Source organism: Magallana gigas, chromosome 9 (assembly GCF_963853765.1).
Source record: "Magallana gigas chromosome 9, xbMagGiga1.1, whole genome shotgun sequence".
Taxonomy (NCBI): Eukaryota; Metazoa; Mollusca; class Bivalvia; order Ostreida; family Ostreidae; genus Magallana; species Magallana gigas.
In genome coordinates this window covers 5,934,740-5,953,672 of record NC_088861.1, presented here as the reverse complement: position 1 = coordinate 5,953,672, position 18,933 = coordinate 5,934,740, and the positions used below count along the sequence as shown (strand labels likewise).

Here is an 18,933-nt window from a genome sequence, read left to right as displayed (position 1 = left end):
TAACAAAATACAATTTCTGTTATGTCCCAATCGATAGTTTTGACGAACTTGGTCGGTATAGGCAAGTGACTTGAATTTTTGTCTGGTAGACAAAAATTGAATTAAAGTCCGTTCGTATTCATATGACCTTTTGTGAACTCATTCGACAGCCTCAATAACGCATGCGTAGATTGCTTTATATAGCAGAAGACATGGCCGACACGGGTATGTCAACTCGCGGACGAAAACGTGTTCTCACAGATTCAGTCAGAAAACGAAATCGGCAAAACATTCAGGCGTCTTATAATAAGGCGCGAGTAAATATCGGCGTCCAGTTTGAACGTTGGAAGGGGTTGAAAGACACTCTGAAGCTCGAGAGCCATGCAGATGTCGCGAAAGTTTTACTGGACAAGTGAGTATTAAATTTTGAGTAAAGTGTGATAATTCACGATATTATACAGATTATTTCATTAACAAATTTTAATCTAGGCAGAGAAAAACATGCATGCAATCTATGATGTCTTAATTCCTTTCCGAAGCATCTCTATCGATAATGTTAGTTATGGGGTACCCCAAGGGGTAGATGTCATACCGAAAAAACATTGTAATGATAGAATTGAATTGGACTTTGAAAAACGATATCGCAGTTGTTTTGTCATCGATTTATATTGCACACTAGTTATGCTTTATGTTTATTATATAGGTATGAACTGTATAGAAAAGACTGCTTCGGTTCTCCCAAAGGATCTACAGTCGAGCCCATGAGTCCAGCGGGTGCACCTTTTACCTCTACCCCAGGACCATCGTCTTTTCCATACAAGTGTGATGTGTCAAGAATTACTTCTTCAGAGGCGGAAATAACTGAGTATATATTTATTCTGCAAATTTCTCAAAGTTTTTATGTAAACATTTTGATATGCAATGTCTCATTGATATGTTGTGTAGCAGAGAAACTACAAAACATACATAGTAAAAATACCTGATGTCTTACCTTACATTATGTGGAAGACAACAGACGATATATATATAAAAACATTTTCACTACAGATATTCCATAAATGCATGAACTAAGTAATATAAGATTTCTGCAGCCAGATAGATAGAGTCTGGGTAAGGATTTCAGTCCTTTTCCCTCTCAAATATAAGTTTTTCCAATTGAACCATTATTTATCCATGATCCACCCCCACCCACCCCTAAAAAAATTAATATAAAGAGCAAAAGAAATGAATACTAAATAATAATACAGTGCACAAATTCTTGCAAGCGCATTTTTTCTTCATTTTTGTATATAATTTTATGACTGTTAATAATGATGTAAAAATGCATTGGCAAGGCGGATTGGTCCCTGGTGAGAATTGGTCATATGCCAGTATCGTTTGTCAAAGTACACAATGATACTATTAGTTATCCAGGTCTTATCAAGAATGGACGGGGATATACCCTGGCTTGTGTTCGCAGGACGAAGGGTGTATGGAATACAACCCAAGGGTAAATCCCCGTACACCCTTGATTGGACCTGAATAACGAATTTATTTCCTGTTATACAAATTTTGAAATTATATATAGTTTTACTAGTGCTTTGCAACTTGGAAATCAATTAATATTAATTGAAATTGTGCTGAAAATCATTTATTCTTACCAATAGAATGTTAAGATATATTAGGTATTTTGACAAATTATTTATTCATTTACATCATTGCATGTTACATTATTTTGCACAAAGATCTATAATAGGTGCACTTGATTAAAGCAAGAATTGCATTGTGACGTCACATTTTATTTACACCCGCGGCTTCAGCAGGTGCTCGGAAATTTACACCTAGCTTGTTAACCAATCATTTCTCGCATTACAAACGACATAGGAAATAATAGTTTTTTCAACTGACCAAGCAGAGAAATCCTTAAAAGTCACTGTGAATTCAGACTTTTTTATGCTGTGTGGTAATTAAAAAAGAATGCCTTCTATATTTCAGTAAGTCAGATGTATACATGTCTGGAATAGAAGAAATGAAAAAAAGCTGTCGATGTCCCATTGTGAAGGAGTCAAACAGTTTCATAAACCCTTTTGAGTTAGTCATATTGTTTTTGTTTTTGTTTTTTTGTTTTTTTTTTACACAGTAAATAATAAATTAATTTGATATCAGAAATTCAAAGAACTATATTTTATAATGCCTATGCATATAAAAATAATACATTTTTAGTAATTTGGTTTTATTCCCATATAGTTTGACCATTGATGTGACTGAGGTGGAAATGACAGATGATGATGTAGAGGATGATGATTATGAACCAAGTTTTAACATCACTCTAAGGTACATAATATGAATTTTTACTCCATATGTGGGTGATACAATCCCATAAAGTTTGTAGCCAAAAAAGAAAATAAATTACTCTCATTTTCAATTTAGCAAGTAGTTATTTACTACTTGAGATATAAGGGTCTGGTGTTTATACATGTAAGTAGTGAAGAGATGTAAACTAAGATTTCTCTGCTTACAGGTGATTGGCAAGGTGGGGGGGGGGAGTTGAAGGGTCAATAAGGGGCCAAAATAGTTTTGTAAAATATAATAATTGTAGATACAAATTATATTTCAAAACAATGCATTTTCTTATCAAATAGAGAAGGACTTGACACCACTGCTGCTACTGATGATGATGAAGATGACGAATGCATAAGTGATGAGGAAATCGAGACTACAGAAGTTGATTTTAGTCAAAGTCCTGGTTGTCATCGCATCAAAACCAATGAAGAGATACAAGGCTTTATGAATGATCAACCTTTCTTGATATATTACAACCAGCTGCTGAATTTAGCTACAGCAAACATACAGAAAACTTGTTCGCATAAAGGCTGTGGACTAGGAGTAGAAATAAAGAAAGAAGTTGTTGCATCAGCCCTTTACCTGAAATGGGTAATGTGTTTATTCATAAATATAAAATTGCACATCATTTTTTAGTCATCACTTCTTGTCCTGAGATATATAAGATTTCATGATTAGTATCTGTGTATAAAATATTGTATCTCATTATCCCCATTTGTATTTGCTATTTACTTAATACAATTGCCTATTTTTGTTTATCAGATTTGTCCAGATGGTCACACGCTTTATAGATGGTGCTCCCAGCCAATCTTGAATAGAGGTGTACACATTGGTGACTTGATGCTGACTGCAAGCACTGTCCTCTCAGGAAGTAATTTCCAAAAGATATCGATGTTTGCTAAATTTTTACATCTTCCTATTCTTAGCAAAAGCACCTTCTATAAAATGCAGCGCCAGTATGTTGTCCCATCTGTCGATGAACACTGGATAAACCACCAAAATGCAGTACTGGAGGAGTTCAGAGGAGTTGATTTGGTTGTTCTTGGTAAATACAAATATTGCTTCTATGCATTTGTAAACTATCAGTATTTCTGTCCTGACAAGATTGAGATTGGACAAATATTGGATAGTGAAGATGCAACAGTCCAACAATTTTTGTGTTGGATTGTTAGCTGGTTGATTGCAACATTTGTTTTATTGGACTTTTGTTGGTTAGAACTAAATATAATACCTGTAAGGGTATAACATTAGACATTGATGTAGTTCTAACTTAAACAATAATGTTTTCTTAAAATTGAAGGGGATGGAAGAATGGACAGTCCGGGACATTCCGCGCAGTATTGCTCTTATACCTTCATGGAGTATACTACCAAAAAGATCCTATGCATCATCACCTTAGACAAAAGGTTTACAGAAAAGAAAAGTACAAACTTGGAAAAGGCGTGCTTTATAAAGGGACTTGGGTTTCTTATAGAGAAGGGGATGAAAATTATAGAAGTTGTGACTGATGCACATGTGCAGATTTCATCACTTATGAGTGCGTATAAACTGTAATAAGTTTTTTTGTTAGTACATGTAATATACAAGTACCTTTGTATTTGTTACATAGCCAGGTGAATATTTTTCATGTTTTTACATACTAAAAATTTCAATGATAAATGAAATCTGATATTTTTTAATAGAGAAAAACTATCCAGACACCAAGCATTCATTTGATGTTTGGCATGGGACCAAGAACTTGGGGAAAAAAATCATCAAGGTAAGCATGATATACTGTGTTGGCATGTGCTTGTTCCATTCGTAACACTGAAGACTACAGTGAAGAACTTTGCATGAATTAGTTATAGCAATTTCATTGACATTGCGATGCTTTCATGTTTACTAAGGCAGGTCAAGAAAAGAAGAATAAAGGTTTGCTGGACTGGACCAAAGATGTGGTTAACCATTACTGGTATACAGCACAAACTTGTACTACAAAAGAAGACTTTGTTGTAAGTTAAAAATGTCATAAAAACCCTTTTCTAGTAATTTAAAGTTAGAAGACATACTAAGATGGTAAATTTTTTTCAGGGGATGTGGATTGGTGTATTACATCATGTAGTAAATGTACACGGTTGGATATTGCCATACAGTTCCAGTAATAAGTGTGAACATGGTCCATTGACATCTGCTAGAGAGAAGGGATGGCTAGAAAAAGATTCCCCAGCTCATGTTTCCTTAAGGAGTATTGTTCTGGACAAAAGATTATTGAACAACATCCCATATTATCTGAACTGCAGGTTCATATCATTTGTCAATTCTTAGTTTAAAGTATTTCTAACAGTATCACAAATAAAAATATATTTTTGTATAGATATACATTCTAAAGTTATTCTAGAACAATTATTGAGGAGTTTTTATGATGCTAACCCTAGTTTCAACCATGTTTTATTTTAGAAAATATTATTTTTTACAATTGAAAATCTTTTATTACTTCAGAAGTACAGCAGAGTTGGAAAACTTCCAGAACCTCATTTTGATGTACGCATCGAAGCGACATTCATACACGCCACCTGCTTACCGATGTCGAAATCTCTTGGCTGCATTGGACCATAATGGTCACATTGATAGAGAAGTTATGACAAACAAAGATGGATCTATCAGGTTATAACAAGTTTTGTCAACTTAAGCAAGGAAATGTTGATTTTGATGACATTTTATCTCATAGTGCAAGGAACATAGTACTACTTTGAACTTAGAATACAAAAACTTGTAGGCAAACAAATTAAAGAACGAGTTCTCTTGACTTAACTTGCATTGTTCAAGGAAATTTTCCTTAAAATGGAGAGGAAACTTCATGTGCTTGTATAATACAATGCATTTAAAAACCATTTCATGTAATGAGGAGGTATGCTTTGCATAGTGGATCATTTGTTTATTGTATTGAATAGAAATTCATTAAGTAATATTCTCTCTTATTTAAGGTACCAGAGAGTTTTTCAGAAGAAAAGTAGTAGATGGTCAGTCACAACATGTAAAGAACCAAAACAGTATTCATATGTGCCTGAGATGATGCGGAAGATTATCCTTAAACGCCTGGATGATGCCATTGGTATGAACCAGAAGATGGTTCTAGAGCAGGATGACCCCAGGAGAGTTTCATCTCACCTTGCACCAATCCCCCCACCACCTACTCAACAGATTGTTCATGAACAGCGATCACGATTTAGAACAAGTGTTGACATGGACAAAACTATTGATTACTGGGTAGAATGAACTCATTGTGGACTGCTCTGTTCCTGTTATCTTTATGATAGACATACATTTTACATGTCTATGATTAGCTATGAGGCGTGCTTTCGTGTACTTAAATTGATATTCAATTGATAGTCATGTTATTTATCATTGGATTTTTAAGAGGTTTTCTATACTTCTTGATCACAAAGCTCTTCATAAGGGAAGGTGATTTTAAGTGGAACTTTCCCATTTCATGAGTGTGCTTTATTTTTTTATCTAGATGCACGTTTACATAAAGTGTACATGTAGTTTTTTCAAAGAATAACAGCTTGAGATCTAGCAATTTTTCTGCTTTTACATTTGCATGTAATTTTGAATTAAATTAGATATGTGTTCCATGTGAACAGTTTTTATGATATACATGTAGGTGTTTGCTCAACATAAAAGAAACTTGAAATTTGAACATTAGTGCTGTTTATTAATATACATGTATATTATCCCAGACGGCCACCCACAAATCCCCTATATTGTCCAAAACTGTCAGGATAAGTATCTCTTATCCTCCAGGTGCAGCAGCTTGGAATGACACGGCGGTTTCCTGCCCCCAAATGCCCATGCTGCCAGAGGATAAACTGCCGGTATCCTGCGTGGCGATTGCTCCGGTTAAAGTCGTCGTCCTCACCAGCAGCAAGGACATCCTGTCTGTTTAAAGAGATGAAAATAAATTGAAATGGCATTTCAGTGATAAGGCGGACACAACATTAAAAATTAAAGTCATGGGAGTAAACAATACAAATTGATCTAGAATAATATTTTAAAAAAACTTCCTTACCTGTACCGACGAGCTACCATCAAAACTAATGGGTCTAGAACTATCAGGTCAAAGTCCTGAAATTATAGGTATTTACATTAATATTATAATACATTTCTATTAAATGTTTTAATATTAAAATTAGTTATATGTGCGTCATATAGAACTACTTACTGGCAAAGTAGAGAGGCAGTTGGAAGGTGTTTGCCTGCAGCACACCCTCTCCTCCTCGGTGGGCATCTCCCGACACTTGCTGCACACACACCAATTGGGGGAATTGCTTCCGGGCAGTGGATGATATCCACCTTGAGCGGCTTCAGCTTGAGATGCCCGATCGACGATGTCGAGAATTAGTGATGGGTCTCTCTCACAGACGCTCATCACTAATTCTCTCAATGCATCCTCCGTCATCTCGGCAACACGATTCTAAATATTTTAATGAAAATACGAAATCAATTACACAAGAAAATACGACACATACAAGAAAATGAAGAGTGTTACAAGATATCATAGTATACCCTTAGTTGAAGATTTCGGTCTATTACACGCTGTCTGAGCGTCTCGTGTCTGTTTGGCCCCCTGCATATTCCTCTAGCTCTAGCACCCCGTCTCCGAGCTGGACCCTGCCCTCTTGCTCTACCTCTAGCCCTGGCTCTCCCTCTGGCTCTGCCCCTGCTTGGTCTCTCGGGGCTAGAGGAAGACTCTCTATCAGACATAGAACTTCTTGAAACCTGTATAAGTTGCATTTAGAGTATGTATAAATTTGTCTATGGGATGGTAAGTGGAGGGCACTAGGGTGGAGGTAATCATAATATACAAGTAAGCCTTATATACATATGTACGTAGCTTATCCTCTTATATAGAATATATTTTTTTAAATGTTCAAAATATTGTCAAATGGAATTGCATATTTATAAGGAGTAAAATCTTTTATTTATTATTGATATGTAAATTCGATAACATATAACACAGGCACATGAATTTTGTTTATAAAAAGTGATTCAATATGGCCCAAAAAATCCAACCCCTTTATAAATGTATATATAAAGTACTAGGAGTAGGATTTTTTCATCATACTTTATCAATAGAAGGGGTAGAATTTTTCGATCTTTGGTTTTATTGAGCGATTTGTTGGTAAATAAAAATAAAATAAAATCAGGAGTCTGTGATAACAAACATTACGTCAAAACGTCAGTTGTGAACTGGTGATATGGAGACACTACACCTCGATTCTGATGCTAATCAAATTTTCATAACCTATTTTTCCGTATATAATAATATAGTTTGTAAGTATGAAACGATCACAATTTATGATGATGATTTATATTATATAACGTAATTGAAATAAAAGTAATAATACCCCTTGGGGTACCCCATTCATGTTTCTACGTACACAACATCGAAAGGAAACAAATTTCACTAATTTTTACGGTTTATTAAATAGAAGTGGATGAAATAATACTTTAAAGAATGAATAGGCTTGCAATACACCTTCCACTGAATATAAATAATTTTACTTTCACATAAAATCATTGTCATGTGCTTACCTCGTCATCCATTACGCTGCATCCGGGTATGTGAAAATCAGCTTCGGTTGACGTCGGAAAACTTCCGATGCATAATTAATACGGTGAGTTCGGACGAATTTGATCAATTAATTAATGATTAGGAGGCTTTTAATAAACACAGTGATGCATTGTTTGAGTATTTGATGTATATATATTGGTTTTTAGTTACTTTCAGCAGTATGAAAAATATATCAAAATCGTAGCTACTATCCCTTTAAGTTGTTCTTTTTATACAAAAAATGACATGTGGTAATAACAAACAGTGTTCAAAATCAGAAGTCCAAAGAAAAATACAAAACAGAAGCAGAGCAAACACGGATTCTAAAAAAAAATAGAGGTAGGATCAAGTGTTATGGAGGAGTGAGCATCCTCTGATGAACGGTCACACCAGCTCTGTGCTCTTTGTCGTAATCGGGAAAAACGGAAAAGTCCATTGCCAATTAGGTGATTAATTATGGTCTAACAATTAATATGAAAAATGTCAGTTTGCATGTGACCCAGTGGGAGATTGTAATGTTGAAAAGGTCGCTGTATCAACTATAGAACTTACGAAAAATCGATAGTCTATTGTTAATTATAAGGGGTATGTGTCTTCGGAACTCTGTAACTAGAATATCATATGCTCCCATTAAACACAAAACACCTCTTATTTACTTCTTATAAGACCTAACACCAATTTCTAGGGAGATTACTAGATAGGACGTGTAAAATTTTCTACATAGTGGTTTTTCGACTCTTTCATCCATTTCACATTATTTTGTAGCTTTTTAGACACCTTTTAACACATTTCCTGCAAAATGTTGACAATAAGTACAAAATGCATGCCACAGTTTTACATGTCATAAACTTTCCGGTGTATACATATAATTCATTATTTTCCCCATCCACCTACTTTTCGTGTCATTATACCTCCCGTATGTAATTTGCAATTTTACTGTGCTAAGCCAACCCAAAAGTCATACCCACAAGTTTTGTATTTAACTTTTGATTCTCATGTACTTAACATTAACAATTCTCAATTTTTCAACAGAAAAAATAGACTGATTCTCTAATCGAAACAGTTCCTCGCTACCTAACATGTGAAGTATTAATTTTTTTTTGTAAATTATTTTTATCTATTTGTTTTGCACGTGCGATAATATAAAAATATGACTTTTGTTCCATTCATAAAATGAATTACATATCCAGCAAACTATTACATGTAAATATATCCTTTGGATACTGTATTAAATGCCTTATCAACCTCGTAAAATTGCGACAAGCAAATCTCCCGGATTTAAAATACTTTAAGAGTTTTGAAATTTTACAAAAAATCGTTGTACAAAAAAAGGTCGGCAATAGCAGTTTTATATTTTTGCGATTTAAAAAACAAAAACAAAGAAATCGCAAAATGTAGTAGATAATAGGAATCTACAATATTGTTAGCATTAACATATATTTAAAATTTTAATATATACATATTTTACAATATATCATAAATTCAGTAATTCTATCATATTAAAGGAATGAGTTGTTGGTTTCACATAGCTTTTATATATTTTTTATTTGTATTTGAATTTATCTGCAAGTGAAAAACTAAAAAAAAAACTGTAAAAAAATCAAAATACGTGAATTTTGACAACAATATAAACTTGCTTTTTAAATCTTTCATAATTGACTTTCGAAAACTGACTTTGTACTAACAAAAGTTCACGGAGACATCTAGTTAATAAACAATATACATATGTATTATTTTCATGGTTTTGATACAGTTAACTTTAAATAGTCGGATACTGAACGCCAATTATTAAATATTAATCAATTATAATAGTAATGAATGCTTTAAAAAAATCGTTTTGCAACGTTGTCTATACTCTTGGAAAGTTCGATAAATGTTAAGAGTTTTCATTGAAGCTGTTTTGCTCAAAGAAAGGTTTTAATTTTCTCCATTATTACTGTTCTACATATTGGACAGAGTTCCAGCTTGTCGGCACATTCCTCGCAGGTTGCCAAGTGACAACATGGACGAAACGTTATCATAACCCGATTAGCATAACAAACTTTACAAAGCAACTGTTGTCTTATTCTGTGAGCGTCGTCATTCATCTTTTGCATTTCATAACGAAGAAGTTCACAATTTGGGGACAATTGCAGATGCTTTTCGGTCACATCTTCATGAAACTCCAATGTCATTTCAAGTCCACAACAAAAACATGTCACAGTGTTTCCTGAACCTGGATAAAAAGATGTGTTATCAATCACAAATGCAAAAGTATAAGGGTATAGACACAGGTGCCACCCCTTTTATTATCCCTAACCCCCAAGAGGGGATCTAATTTTTTTTTCATTTAAATGTTTGTTTTAAGTAATTTTGTGCAATGAATGTATACATTAGATTATAAATATGTCATAAAAGGATAATTTAAAGAAAAAATGTCCCGGGAGTCTAGATACTTGAGGTGGGGGTGGAAGAGGTGACCGGTCCTGTCCTCAAGCACCTGTGGTTAAGATTGTAAATGTATGTCTCCATAACACAAATGAACGTAGATATCAATCGGTGGTTCACTATCCGATCAAATACATGTAAGTTGCAAATTCTCACTTCGAATATGCATTACTAGTATTTCACATGCATCAACAGTATGCACCATCCTAATCTAAAGTGGAGTTTTGCATCTTAAAATCTGATTACATTGTATCAGGTGCCAACATCTTTAATAATAAGTGAAATAATCATACAAAGGGAAAGGTCTAATTAAATTGTTTACATACAGATATTTAATTATATATCTTTAACATATGTTTGGCTATTCAGAGAAAAAAAACGCACTTTTTATCAGAATTTATCATACTTTTAGGATATTGTATCCTTTTTGCATGTAGTAATGTAGTTTTACATGTATCAAGTGCATACAATTTCTCCTCTCGTGTGAGATATTTCATTTTTTTTTAAATATGGTAAATATAAGCATCCTCTTATTTCATAACAGATGTGAAAATCTTTTATAAAATTAGGTTAGAAAAATGAACTAAGCCGTATTGACATCACCAAATGACAACCAATCACAGCGATTTTTTGACATAGTCTCTCACCTTTGCAGAAGAATCCAGATTTAGCCAAATTGGGTGCTCTTTGTTTGAGATTTCCCGTGGCCATTTGGAATGACGCTTCTCGCAACAGTGCTTCGGTATAATCTGAGTATCTGGCAGACGATACGATTTCAGGATCCCGTAGATAGGCGGAATCAGACCGAGCTTGTACGTTAGCCTTCTGCTCTGACTGCAAGGCGTGGATACACTTTGGATTCTTTTTCAAATGTTCTTTCAACGGATTGTCTCTTTCCGACCAATTGTCATGGCTTACGCCACACGCGAAGCATGCTGTTTTGGAGTTGTATCCTATAGTAAAAATATTTCCGGACATTTGGTATAGAGTTTAAATACATATCTGCATTATAAAACTCTTCAAAAAAATTCTTCCATAACAAACACCAAAAAATTATTAAAACCATGCACAATGCCTCGTCCTTTTATGAAAAAAATATTGATATCATTGTGATGAAGATAAATTATTATACAAGTAAATGTTTTTGACGATTCATCTACAAAAGTAAATTCATATCTATGGTATCTGCCATGCAAAATTGATGTCTAACTTTTTTTTTCTTTTGCTATTTTTTTTAACTGTTATTTTATCATTTATGACATTATTCTATCACTTAAACAAAAATCATATCTGCCAAATAATTCCTCCATTGATTTTTTAAAACTTGATAATAATGCCGGTACATAAATGGTCATATGGTATTAATTTATACAGAATTGGCAAAATTATTTGAAACAATGTATAACATCTATTTAGTGCTTATCATACATGTATTTCATATTTCCAAACTGAATAATTGTGTAAAAACGTAAGCATTGCAAAGCACAGCATTGCATACATTTAACGATTATTATAAATTATGCATGTTAAACTTTTTTCAAATAAATAACGGACATTAAATTTTATTCGTTCGTGATCAAATAGACTTTCGAAACTAAAGCGTCAAGAACGATAAACATTGTAGTAAAGAAATCGCAATCGTAACTACTCGACCGTTTTTCGCCAGCGGAAAAGACCGAGAAGAAATCGATCGCATTTTCTCGGGTCTTTTCGGCAGAGAATTTGCGAATTTTATATAATAACAAATCTTTTCTTTGAATTTAGCTTCATTTTTTTCCAAAACAGGTACTCTCTTTTCGTTTATTCAAAATGCATGTTAAATAGACATATAGCATTATAAATAATATCTACATGATAAATCTACTTTCGTTTTGAATTTTTTTTTAAACAATACATCCTCTTAAATATTTTTAAAACAATTTACAAATACAGTCTAGGCTCAAAGACATTATTTAAATATTGTTTAATGCCCTATTAATTTTTATAGCGTTTATCACAAACCTTCATAGAAAAAGCCAGCTTCAGCTAAAGCTCTGGCCATTTTCATTAGACCGTTGGCCGAGGGGTCACTGAATGATAGTACACGAGTTTCCTCATTTCTATAGGCGGGATAAAAGTACCGAGGACGAGTGGGTTCCAAACATGATTTCACATGTACATCACCATACCCACCATTTGAAAGATTAGTAAATGCCATGTTTACATAATCCTTCACAAAATGGTCGCCATAGTCGTTACTAAAAACACTTCCGGGTCTCGTGTATCTATTTTTAACCCTCTTATATAAACAATCTATGTTCTGAAAAAAAAATGCTGCTGTAGTTAAAAAAAGGATCCATGTAGAAAATGATGTCATTGTTCGATTGTTCGTCAAATAGCAGGCCTCCAAAATTTAGGACAACAAAATATCCTTGAGATATCAATGTCATGCAGGGATCTATACGGGAGTGGATAGGTCTGGGGTGTCAGCCCCCCCCCCCCCCCACACCCCCCCCCCCTCCCCCCCCCCCCTACATCCCTCGGAAATTCCTAACTTATTGAATTTATATGGTAAATTAGATTTAGCAAAACTAAGCTTTACCCCCCGCCAACATCCCCGACAAACATAACTGGCCTTTGAACCGCCCTCCCCTTCGGAAAAAATACTGAATCCGCGCATGAATTTGGCGAGATCAGAGTACATCATGTTCAAAACATTGCAATTTTTAAAATTGAACATTGATTTCAATAAAATGCATTTTAAATTCTTTTATAAAGGCAAACAATGAACAAGTCCCAGCGGATATCAAATTCGTGAGATGCATATCTGTTGTTTAAATATATATATCTTCCTCCTAAAATGTACTTTGCGCATGCAAGATAACACATGTCAACATGTAATAATAGTACATTATGTAATAAGTTAAAACATGTAATAATAGTAATAAGTTAAAACTATGTAATATACTATACATGAAAGTAACATATATTCTAAAATATTCTAAATCAGTTAATATTTATTTACTAACGCTAGTATCTGACATTGTTCATGTAAGTTGTATCCAATTTTTCATTACATCAAGATGCGACCTAACTTTTTGATATGCGTTTTATGGGCTGTAAAATGCATGACAGTAGGACAGTTTTTAAATGTGCAATGAAAGTGTATTTCAATAAGCAAAAAAAAAAATATCATAATTCAAACTTTTTATATCATGATTCGCCTTTGAGAGAAATTATGGAAATTAATATATTTTATCTTTTTCAATGAAAAAAGAAAAATGAATGCAGGAATATAATAATAAACCATTAAAAATCAAAGAACTAAATGTATAAAATAATTATAATGATTTAACAAATTAGTTTCTTAAAGCGAGTTGCAAAAATCCAGCCAAGAAAATACAATATAATATCGAATTTCGCAGTTTGTATTAATAAAAAAAATAATGCAGATAAACTGAAATTCCCTGCTCTCCTTTTTCCATATTTTTAGTTCTAATATTCCGTGCGTTATGAAATGAAACAGAAATGCAATGTCAACTCGGCATGATTGTGGATGGGGAGGGTGGGTGGAGATAAACTCTAGAATATACACAGTATGATACAGTTACTCAAAAAAACAACAGACTGTGTTATTTCCAGTTGACCCTAAGCGCGAATCCAGAAAATTTTTGCAGGGAGCGTCTGTACCGGTGTGTGTGTGTGTGTGTGTGTGTGTGTACGGTGGGTGGGTGTGTGTGTGTGTTCGAGGTGGGGGAGGGGGTCCTAGGCCTATCTCTGGTAATTTTACGCTGTACAAATTTCCAATATACAGACCCCCCCCCCCTTCTAGATCCGTGCATGTCCTCTTCTTTCTTTCTACAATACAAAACAAATCAAAGGATGCCTCACCTAGATAATAGAATCCATCTTGGGCAAGTCTACCGGCTTGTTTTTTCAGATGTTCTGGTGCACTATCAAATGACAGGATACGAGTTTTCACACTTGCATATGCAATGTTTTTTATCCGTGCAGAGTCTTCATTCTGCAGACCCTCTGCCATAGCAGACCAATTAACTAAAAATAGCAAAGGGGAATTTTGCGTTACATATCGACAATATACACAAAGAAAGATAACTCTTTGTTCTCCGTTGACTGAATACAGGTGTCTTTTAAAACAACACTAAGTATACATTATAGTAGCAAAAAAATTCAGAGCCATACATCGAGGCAAGATACATAAAGTTTGATTCAGGCATGTAGTAATCCCCCCCCCCCCCCCTTATAGTTCCTTATAGGAATTTTATATTTTGAGAGTTTACCTTTTTTCATTTTTTTCTTCTCTTTTTTTTTTTTTTTTTTTTTGCGAAGATTTATTTGGTAAGATTGCCCCCCCCCACCCCCACTTTAAAAACGATGCTACATGTACGTGCCCGTGTTTATGTCGAAGTATTGTATTGTTTATTACCAAGAACCATACGATTCATAGGTTTAACATATATACATAAATAAAGTGAACAAACATATGTAGACATTTTTTTAAAAACATCACAATCTTGTATTTGACTGCGTGTGTACATAGCAGTGTGCAAAATGTACATGACAAAAGTAAACAGGATAATGAACAGTATATTTTCAAAACAGAAACAATAATTATATTTTTATCATAATTTTGAGCATTTATGTAGGTATTTTCCCAAATTGAACAGCCCTTTGATATTCTTTGTTGAAAGTAATTGAATAAGTTTAAAGATAGAAGACATTCATAATAATATTTTTTATATACAACTTTCTTATTTCCTCATAAAGGTAACGTTAAGACATACTTGTATGCTTAAAAATCAAGCATGGGCCTTTTCACCCCTCTGGAAACAACACGCATTCAAATTCATAATACATCGTATGATTACAACAGGGGACAGTCAGAAATTTTACACTTTGCTTTTTATTTTATGAAACAAATCCAGCCCTGTCGCCCATTTTTGAAAAATATTAAGTAAATTTCTTACGAAAAAGATGCATTTTTAAGAATTACTAGAGACGTGATATTCTCTCTCTCTCTCTCTCTCTCTCTCTCTCTCTCTCTCTCTCTCTCTCTCTCTCTCTCTCTCTCTCTCTCTCTCTCTCTCTCTCTCTCTCTCTCCATCAGCTTTTCCATTTGCTTGAAACACATTTCGTAATATATACAGTCAGGGTAAATCTTATGCTTTTTCGAGCATTACTGTAAAATTAAAACAATTCTTTTTTATGTTTAAATAAAATGAATTGTTTTGATTTTGACTATTTACTGGAATCAGTTAGTCTAATGTTTTAGCAATTGGACTTTCGATTCTTTAAGTTTAGATTTAAAACCTAACAGCTTTTAGGCAGTTGGCATTAATATAAGTGATGCCTTTTTTTTAAATTTTCAAAACATACATTTGCCTATATAAGGTAGAGGTTTGCTAAAAAGGGCGAAACTCATTTTCATGTATATGCAAGTGTCCCTTTAACTCCGAATCTGGTGAGCATTATCCTCTAGCGAACTAGGGCTAGTAGTAATTGTGAACAGTACTTGTGCAAATAAATATGTAAGATTAATATTAAAATATGAAAAAAATATATTGTGATGACAACGATAAATAGTTATAAAATACCCATTGGAATAGTTCGTAATATAAAGTTTTTCTTGCACTCGAAAATCTTTGGCAGACCAATGGTTTTTTCTTGAATCTTGTGATAAATATGATCAACATACGCATGTTAACTCCACCAATCCGCGGCCGCGCGTAAGAAGAAAAAAAAACAATTCTCTCTATTATTTACTATTAGACTCTATAAATGCTACAACCCATATGGAATGATTTTTTAATTAAGGTCAGACTCGACCTATCTTCCATTTTTTCTATTATTTCCTATTTCCACAATTTGATTTCCATTAAGTAATTCCATAATTATCTTTTCATGTTATATGATACTTTTTTAATTAAGTTATAAAGAGTTCAATTTAAAATATATGAATATTAATATGACTTTATTTATTTTATTGCTATTTTATGGAAAATTCTAACTATTCTAGTTCCTAAAATAGCCTGGTACCATGAAATTTTGGGAAGTAACAGGTTTGAATGTTAATGAATAAGGAATAATATATCAAGGAAAATTATACAAAATTGATGAACGTCTCGTGTCCTTAAGTAGTTTGTTGCAATAAAAGCTCTTTTACATACGGTAAAACATATATCAGGAAGAATCATGTTCCACTCACGTTAAAAATATTTTCTTTTTGTTAATAAGATAACTTCCTGTACTATGAAAATAACAAATACATATAATACAGGGTATTATTTCATTATTATAAAAAGAAATACTTTAACGTCATGAGCCCGTGAGAAGAACGGTACATTTTCACCTTATTGACGTGTCACATCCACCTCGGCCAAAGTTTTAACTTGTGGAACCCAACCGACTAAATACCAGGGCTCACGCTGCCCATCGCTTTTTGTTACTTTTTGCGATTTTTCAAAATTAAATCTAAGTAACTTGGAGTGGGCGGCTAGGAGTTTGAAAAATTACGCACTTTGAAAAACATTTTCAAAGTGCATTTATTTTTGGACCTAGCACGCTTACCACTGAATATGAAAAAACAAGGGTCAAATACAGAATAGGACAAAAGAAGTTCTTGTTTGAAATAATTTTAGTGTAGTGATAAAAAGTTATTATTTATATAGTTAATCAGGTTACATAATAACGGAGTGTTGACAGTAGTTCTTCTAGCAAATTCAAATTAATTTTTGTTTTAGTTGTTTTTTTTTTTAATTATAAAAGGATCGAAAAGTATTTTCGTATTTTGACAAAAAAGGATGAAAAATAAATAGATCAAATATTCATCGACAGCTTGACAGATCGAAGGGTTGGCAGGTCGATGGGATTACAGACGATTTAACAGGTTGATGTGTAGGCAGGTTGACGGGTTGACCGGAAGACAGGTTGACAAGTCGATCGATGTTTAACAGGTCTACGGGTTGATAGGTTGACAGTTGTATGGGTTGACGGGTAAACAGGTAGATCGGTAGACAAGCCGACGGGCTGACGGGTAGACGGGTTGACAGGTCGACCTGTCAACCTGAGTTGACAGATAATTGATGATTTTTTTTCATAGTGACTTTATCTAAATATATATTAATTATATTTTATATTTCGATCAAGCATCGTAATTTATGTATAATTATAATAAATTGAATTACTTATCATAAATTCGAGAGAACTATTCAGTTTGTCTTATACTGAACTTGACCCAAAACAAGTTTGGAATTTATTGTCAACTAAACGTCAAGTCGTTGCTTTTTTGTTCAAAGTTTAATCATGTAATTATGAAAAGCAGAAGACGTACACTACAATGTAAATAGCTACATTATCGTTATAGAAGTTTCGTTTATACCTTATTTTTATTCACATGCAATTGCTTATTTTTCCCCACTTGGTTGTTAAAATGCATTTTAATGTTTGTTTAAAAAATTGAAGCATATCGAACCCAAAACATTACAGGAAGAACATCTAATATAACTTTATCGCTCAAATTCATTTCGAAGAAAAAGAAAGTTTCTTTAAAGAATATATACTAGTGAGTTTTCATTTTTTTCAAATCTTTTTTATTCATCTACAGAGGCGGATCCAACAATTTGGAAAGGGGGGGGGTCCATTTGATGAAAATCAATATGTGCAAAATTCATCATTTGTCAATAATCAAAGTACTGAAGAACTGACGGGAGTTGATTTTGTCGATGTTTATTGATTTTAAAATCAATGATATGTTATTTTGCATGACAAGTACATGTAGTCTCTAATTTGAATTACGTACATTTTTATAATATGAATTTTTTTACTTTTTCGACAAGAATGTCGAGAATCCCCCATATGAATCATGTTAAATAATATTTAAAGATAAAATTAATTCAATCAAACTATGTATTAGTAATAGAAATATTTATCGAAAATTGTATGGATCCAAGCAATATTGAACTCTCGACTCGTTCAACCAAACGCTCGGCTGACACCGTAGATCTCCGACAAGGATTTACGTAGAAAGCCGAGCGTCGAGTTGAACGAGACTACTAGTATATTGAACTCTGGCGTAGGAATACATACGACTACAAAAAATATTTAAATTGTTTGTACCATTTAAAATCTTACTATTTTCAAGGTATTTATAAATAAGTTTCCTTGAAAAACAATGCTTTAGCATACATTACATCGAATTAATCAATTATTTTCAAGAACTAAGTCTTGTCAGCAGCAATGATTTGTGCTGAGGTCCAAACACCGTTTCACTTTCGGTTTGTCTGAGTAACTGCACAGGAGAGTTGATTAAAATCAACTCCCAAAAAAAGGGCTTTTTGAACGTTTTCAGTGCGTTAAACAACTGTATTTAATTAATAAACATTTATCTCATCACTTTTCTATCTATTTCAACATCAGAGTGCACTGCATTATTGAGCGTTTTGGCGTTTTGGTTAAGGTAGGGAGGATATGCCTAGCCTTAAGAAACCTAAGCTTCCAGCAATGAGAAAGTGCGTCTATGCTTGATAGAAAAGAAACACTAAGAAACAAAAAATAACTCAGACTAATTACGACAAACTATTATAATAATGGATATATAGCTAATTTTTTTATGT

At 33.4% G+C, this 18,933-nt stretch overlaps 3 protein-coding genes across 6 annotated transcripts; 1 reads left to right on the top strand and 2 right to left on the bottom strand.

The window, feature by feature from the left end:
* The first annotated feature begins 33 nt into the window (after positions 1-33).
* Positions 34-5,980, top strand: LOC117688273 (uncharacterized). Its single transcript, XM_034466155.2, has 12 exons — positions 34-391; positions 683-844; positions 1,954-2,049; positions 2,206-2,292; positions 2,601-2,892; positions 3,064-3,346; positions 3,602-3,838; positions 3,984-4,060; positions 4,188-4,292; positions 4,372-4,580; positions 4,780-4,944; positions 5,265-5,980. The coding sequence occupies exons 1-12, from the start codon at positions 162-164 to the stop codon at positions 5,554-5,556; spliced, it is 2,235 nt and encodes a 744-aa protein (XP_034322046.2). The 5' UTR covers positions 34-161; the 3' UTR covers positions 5,557-5,980.
* LOC117692634 (uncharacterized) lies at positions 5,975-9,179 on the bottom strand. 2 transcript variants are annotated; one of them, XM_034481158.2, is made up of 5 exons: positions 7,876-9,179; positions 6,847-7,059; positions 6,503-6,754; positions 6,350-6,405; positions 5,975-6,219 (listed from the first exon to the last, which is right to left on the bottom strand). In XM_034481158.2, the coding sequence occupies exons 1-5, from the start codon at positions 7,885-7,887 to the stop codon at positions 6,012-6,014; spliced, it is 741 nt and encodes a 246-aa protein (XP_034337049.1). In that variant the 5' UTR covers positions 7,888-9,179; the 3' UTR covers positions 5,975-6,011. The 2 variants fall into 2 exon arrangements, with proteins under 2 accessions (XP_034337049.1, XP_034337048.1); XM_034481157.2 differs by lacking the exon at positions 7,876-9,179 and having other exon boundaries at positions 6,847-7,152.
* Positions 9,180-9,328: 149 nt separating this feature from the next.
* LOC105328051 (E3 ubiquitin-protein ligase XIAP) lies at positions 9,329-14,357 on the bottom strand. 3 transcript variants are annotated; one of them, XM_020067156.3, is made up of 3 exons: positions 14,192-14,357; positions 10,969-11,274; positions 9,329-10,109 (listed from the first exon to the last, which is right to left on the bottom strand). In XM_020067156.3, the coding sequence occupies exons 1-3, from the start codon at positions 14,340-14,342 to the stop codon at positions 9,799-9,801; spliced, it is 768 nt and encodes a 255-aa protein (XP_019922715.2). In that variant the 5' UTR covers positions 14,343-14,357; the 3' UTR covers positions 9,329-9,798. The 3 variants fall into 3 exon arrangements, with proteins under 3 accessions (XP_019922715.2, XP_019922711.2, XP_034334542.2); XM_020067152.3 differs by lacking the exon at positions 14,192-14,357 and adding an exon at positions 12,323-12,594; XM_034478651.2 differs by lacking the exons at positions 9,329-10,109; positions 14,192-14,357 and adding exons at positions 10,213-10,587; positions 12,323-12,596.
* Positions 14,358-18,933: the final 4,576 nt, after the last annotated feature.

What these genes read in the sequence shown, in the direction of transcription:
- LOC117688273 (XM_034466155.2), top strand. Translation starts at nt 162, where the DNA reads ATGCGTAGATTGCTTTATATAGCAGAAGACATGGCCGACACGGGTATG. An exon ending in AGTTTTAACATCACTCTAAG is followed by an intron (nt 2,293 to 2,600) that starts GTACATAATATG and finishes CTTATCAAATAG; the next exon opens with AGAAGGACTTGACACCACTG. An exon ending in CTACAAAAGAAGACTTTGTT is followed by an intron (nt 4,293 to 4,371) that starts GTAAGTTAAAAA and finishes AATTTTTTTCAG; the next exon opens with GGGATGTGGATTGGTGTATT.
- LOC105328051 (XM_020067152.3), bottom strand. Translation starts at nt 12,518, where the DNA reads ATGGCATTTACTAATCTTTCAAATGGTGGGTATGGTGATGTACATGTG. An exon ending in AGCTGGCTTTTTCTATGAAG is followed by an intron (nt 11,275 to 12,322) that starts GTTTGTGATAAA and finishes TTTTTACTATAG; the next exon opens with GATACAACTCCAAAACAGCA. An exon ending in ATCTGGATTCTTCTGCAAAG is followed by an intron (nt 10,110 to 10,968) that starts GTGAGAGACTAT and finishes CTTTTTATCCAG; the next exon opens with GTTCAGGAAACACTGTGACA.
- LOC117692634 (XM_034481157.2), bottom strand. Translation starts at nt 7,074, where the DNA reads ATGCAACTTATACAGGTTTCAAGAAGTTCTATGTCTGATAGAGAGTCT. An exon ending in ACTGCCTCTCTACTTTGCCA is followed by an intron (nt 6,406 to 6,502) that starts GTAAGTAGTTCT and finishes CTATAATTTCAG; the next exon opens with GACTTTGACCTGATAGTTCT. An exon ending in ATGGTAGCTCGTCGGTACAG is followed by an intron (nt 6,220 to 6,349) that starts GTAAGGAAGTTT and finishes CTCTTTAAACAG; the next exon opens with ACAGGATGTCCTTGCTGCTG.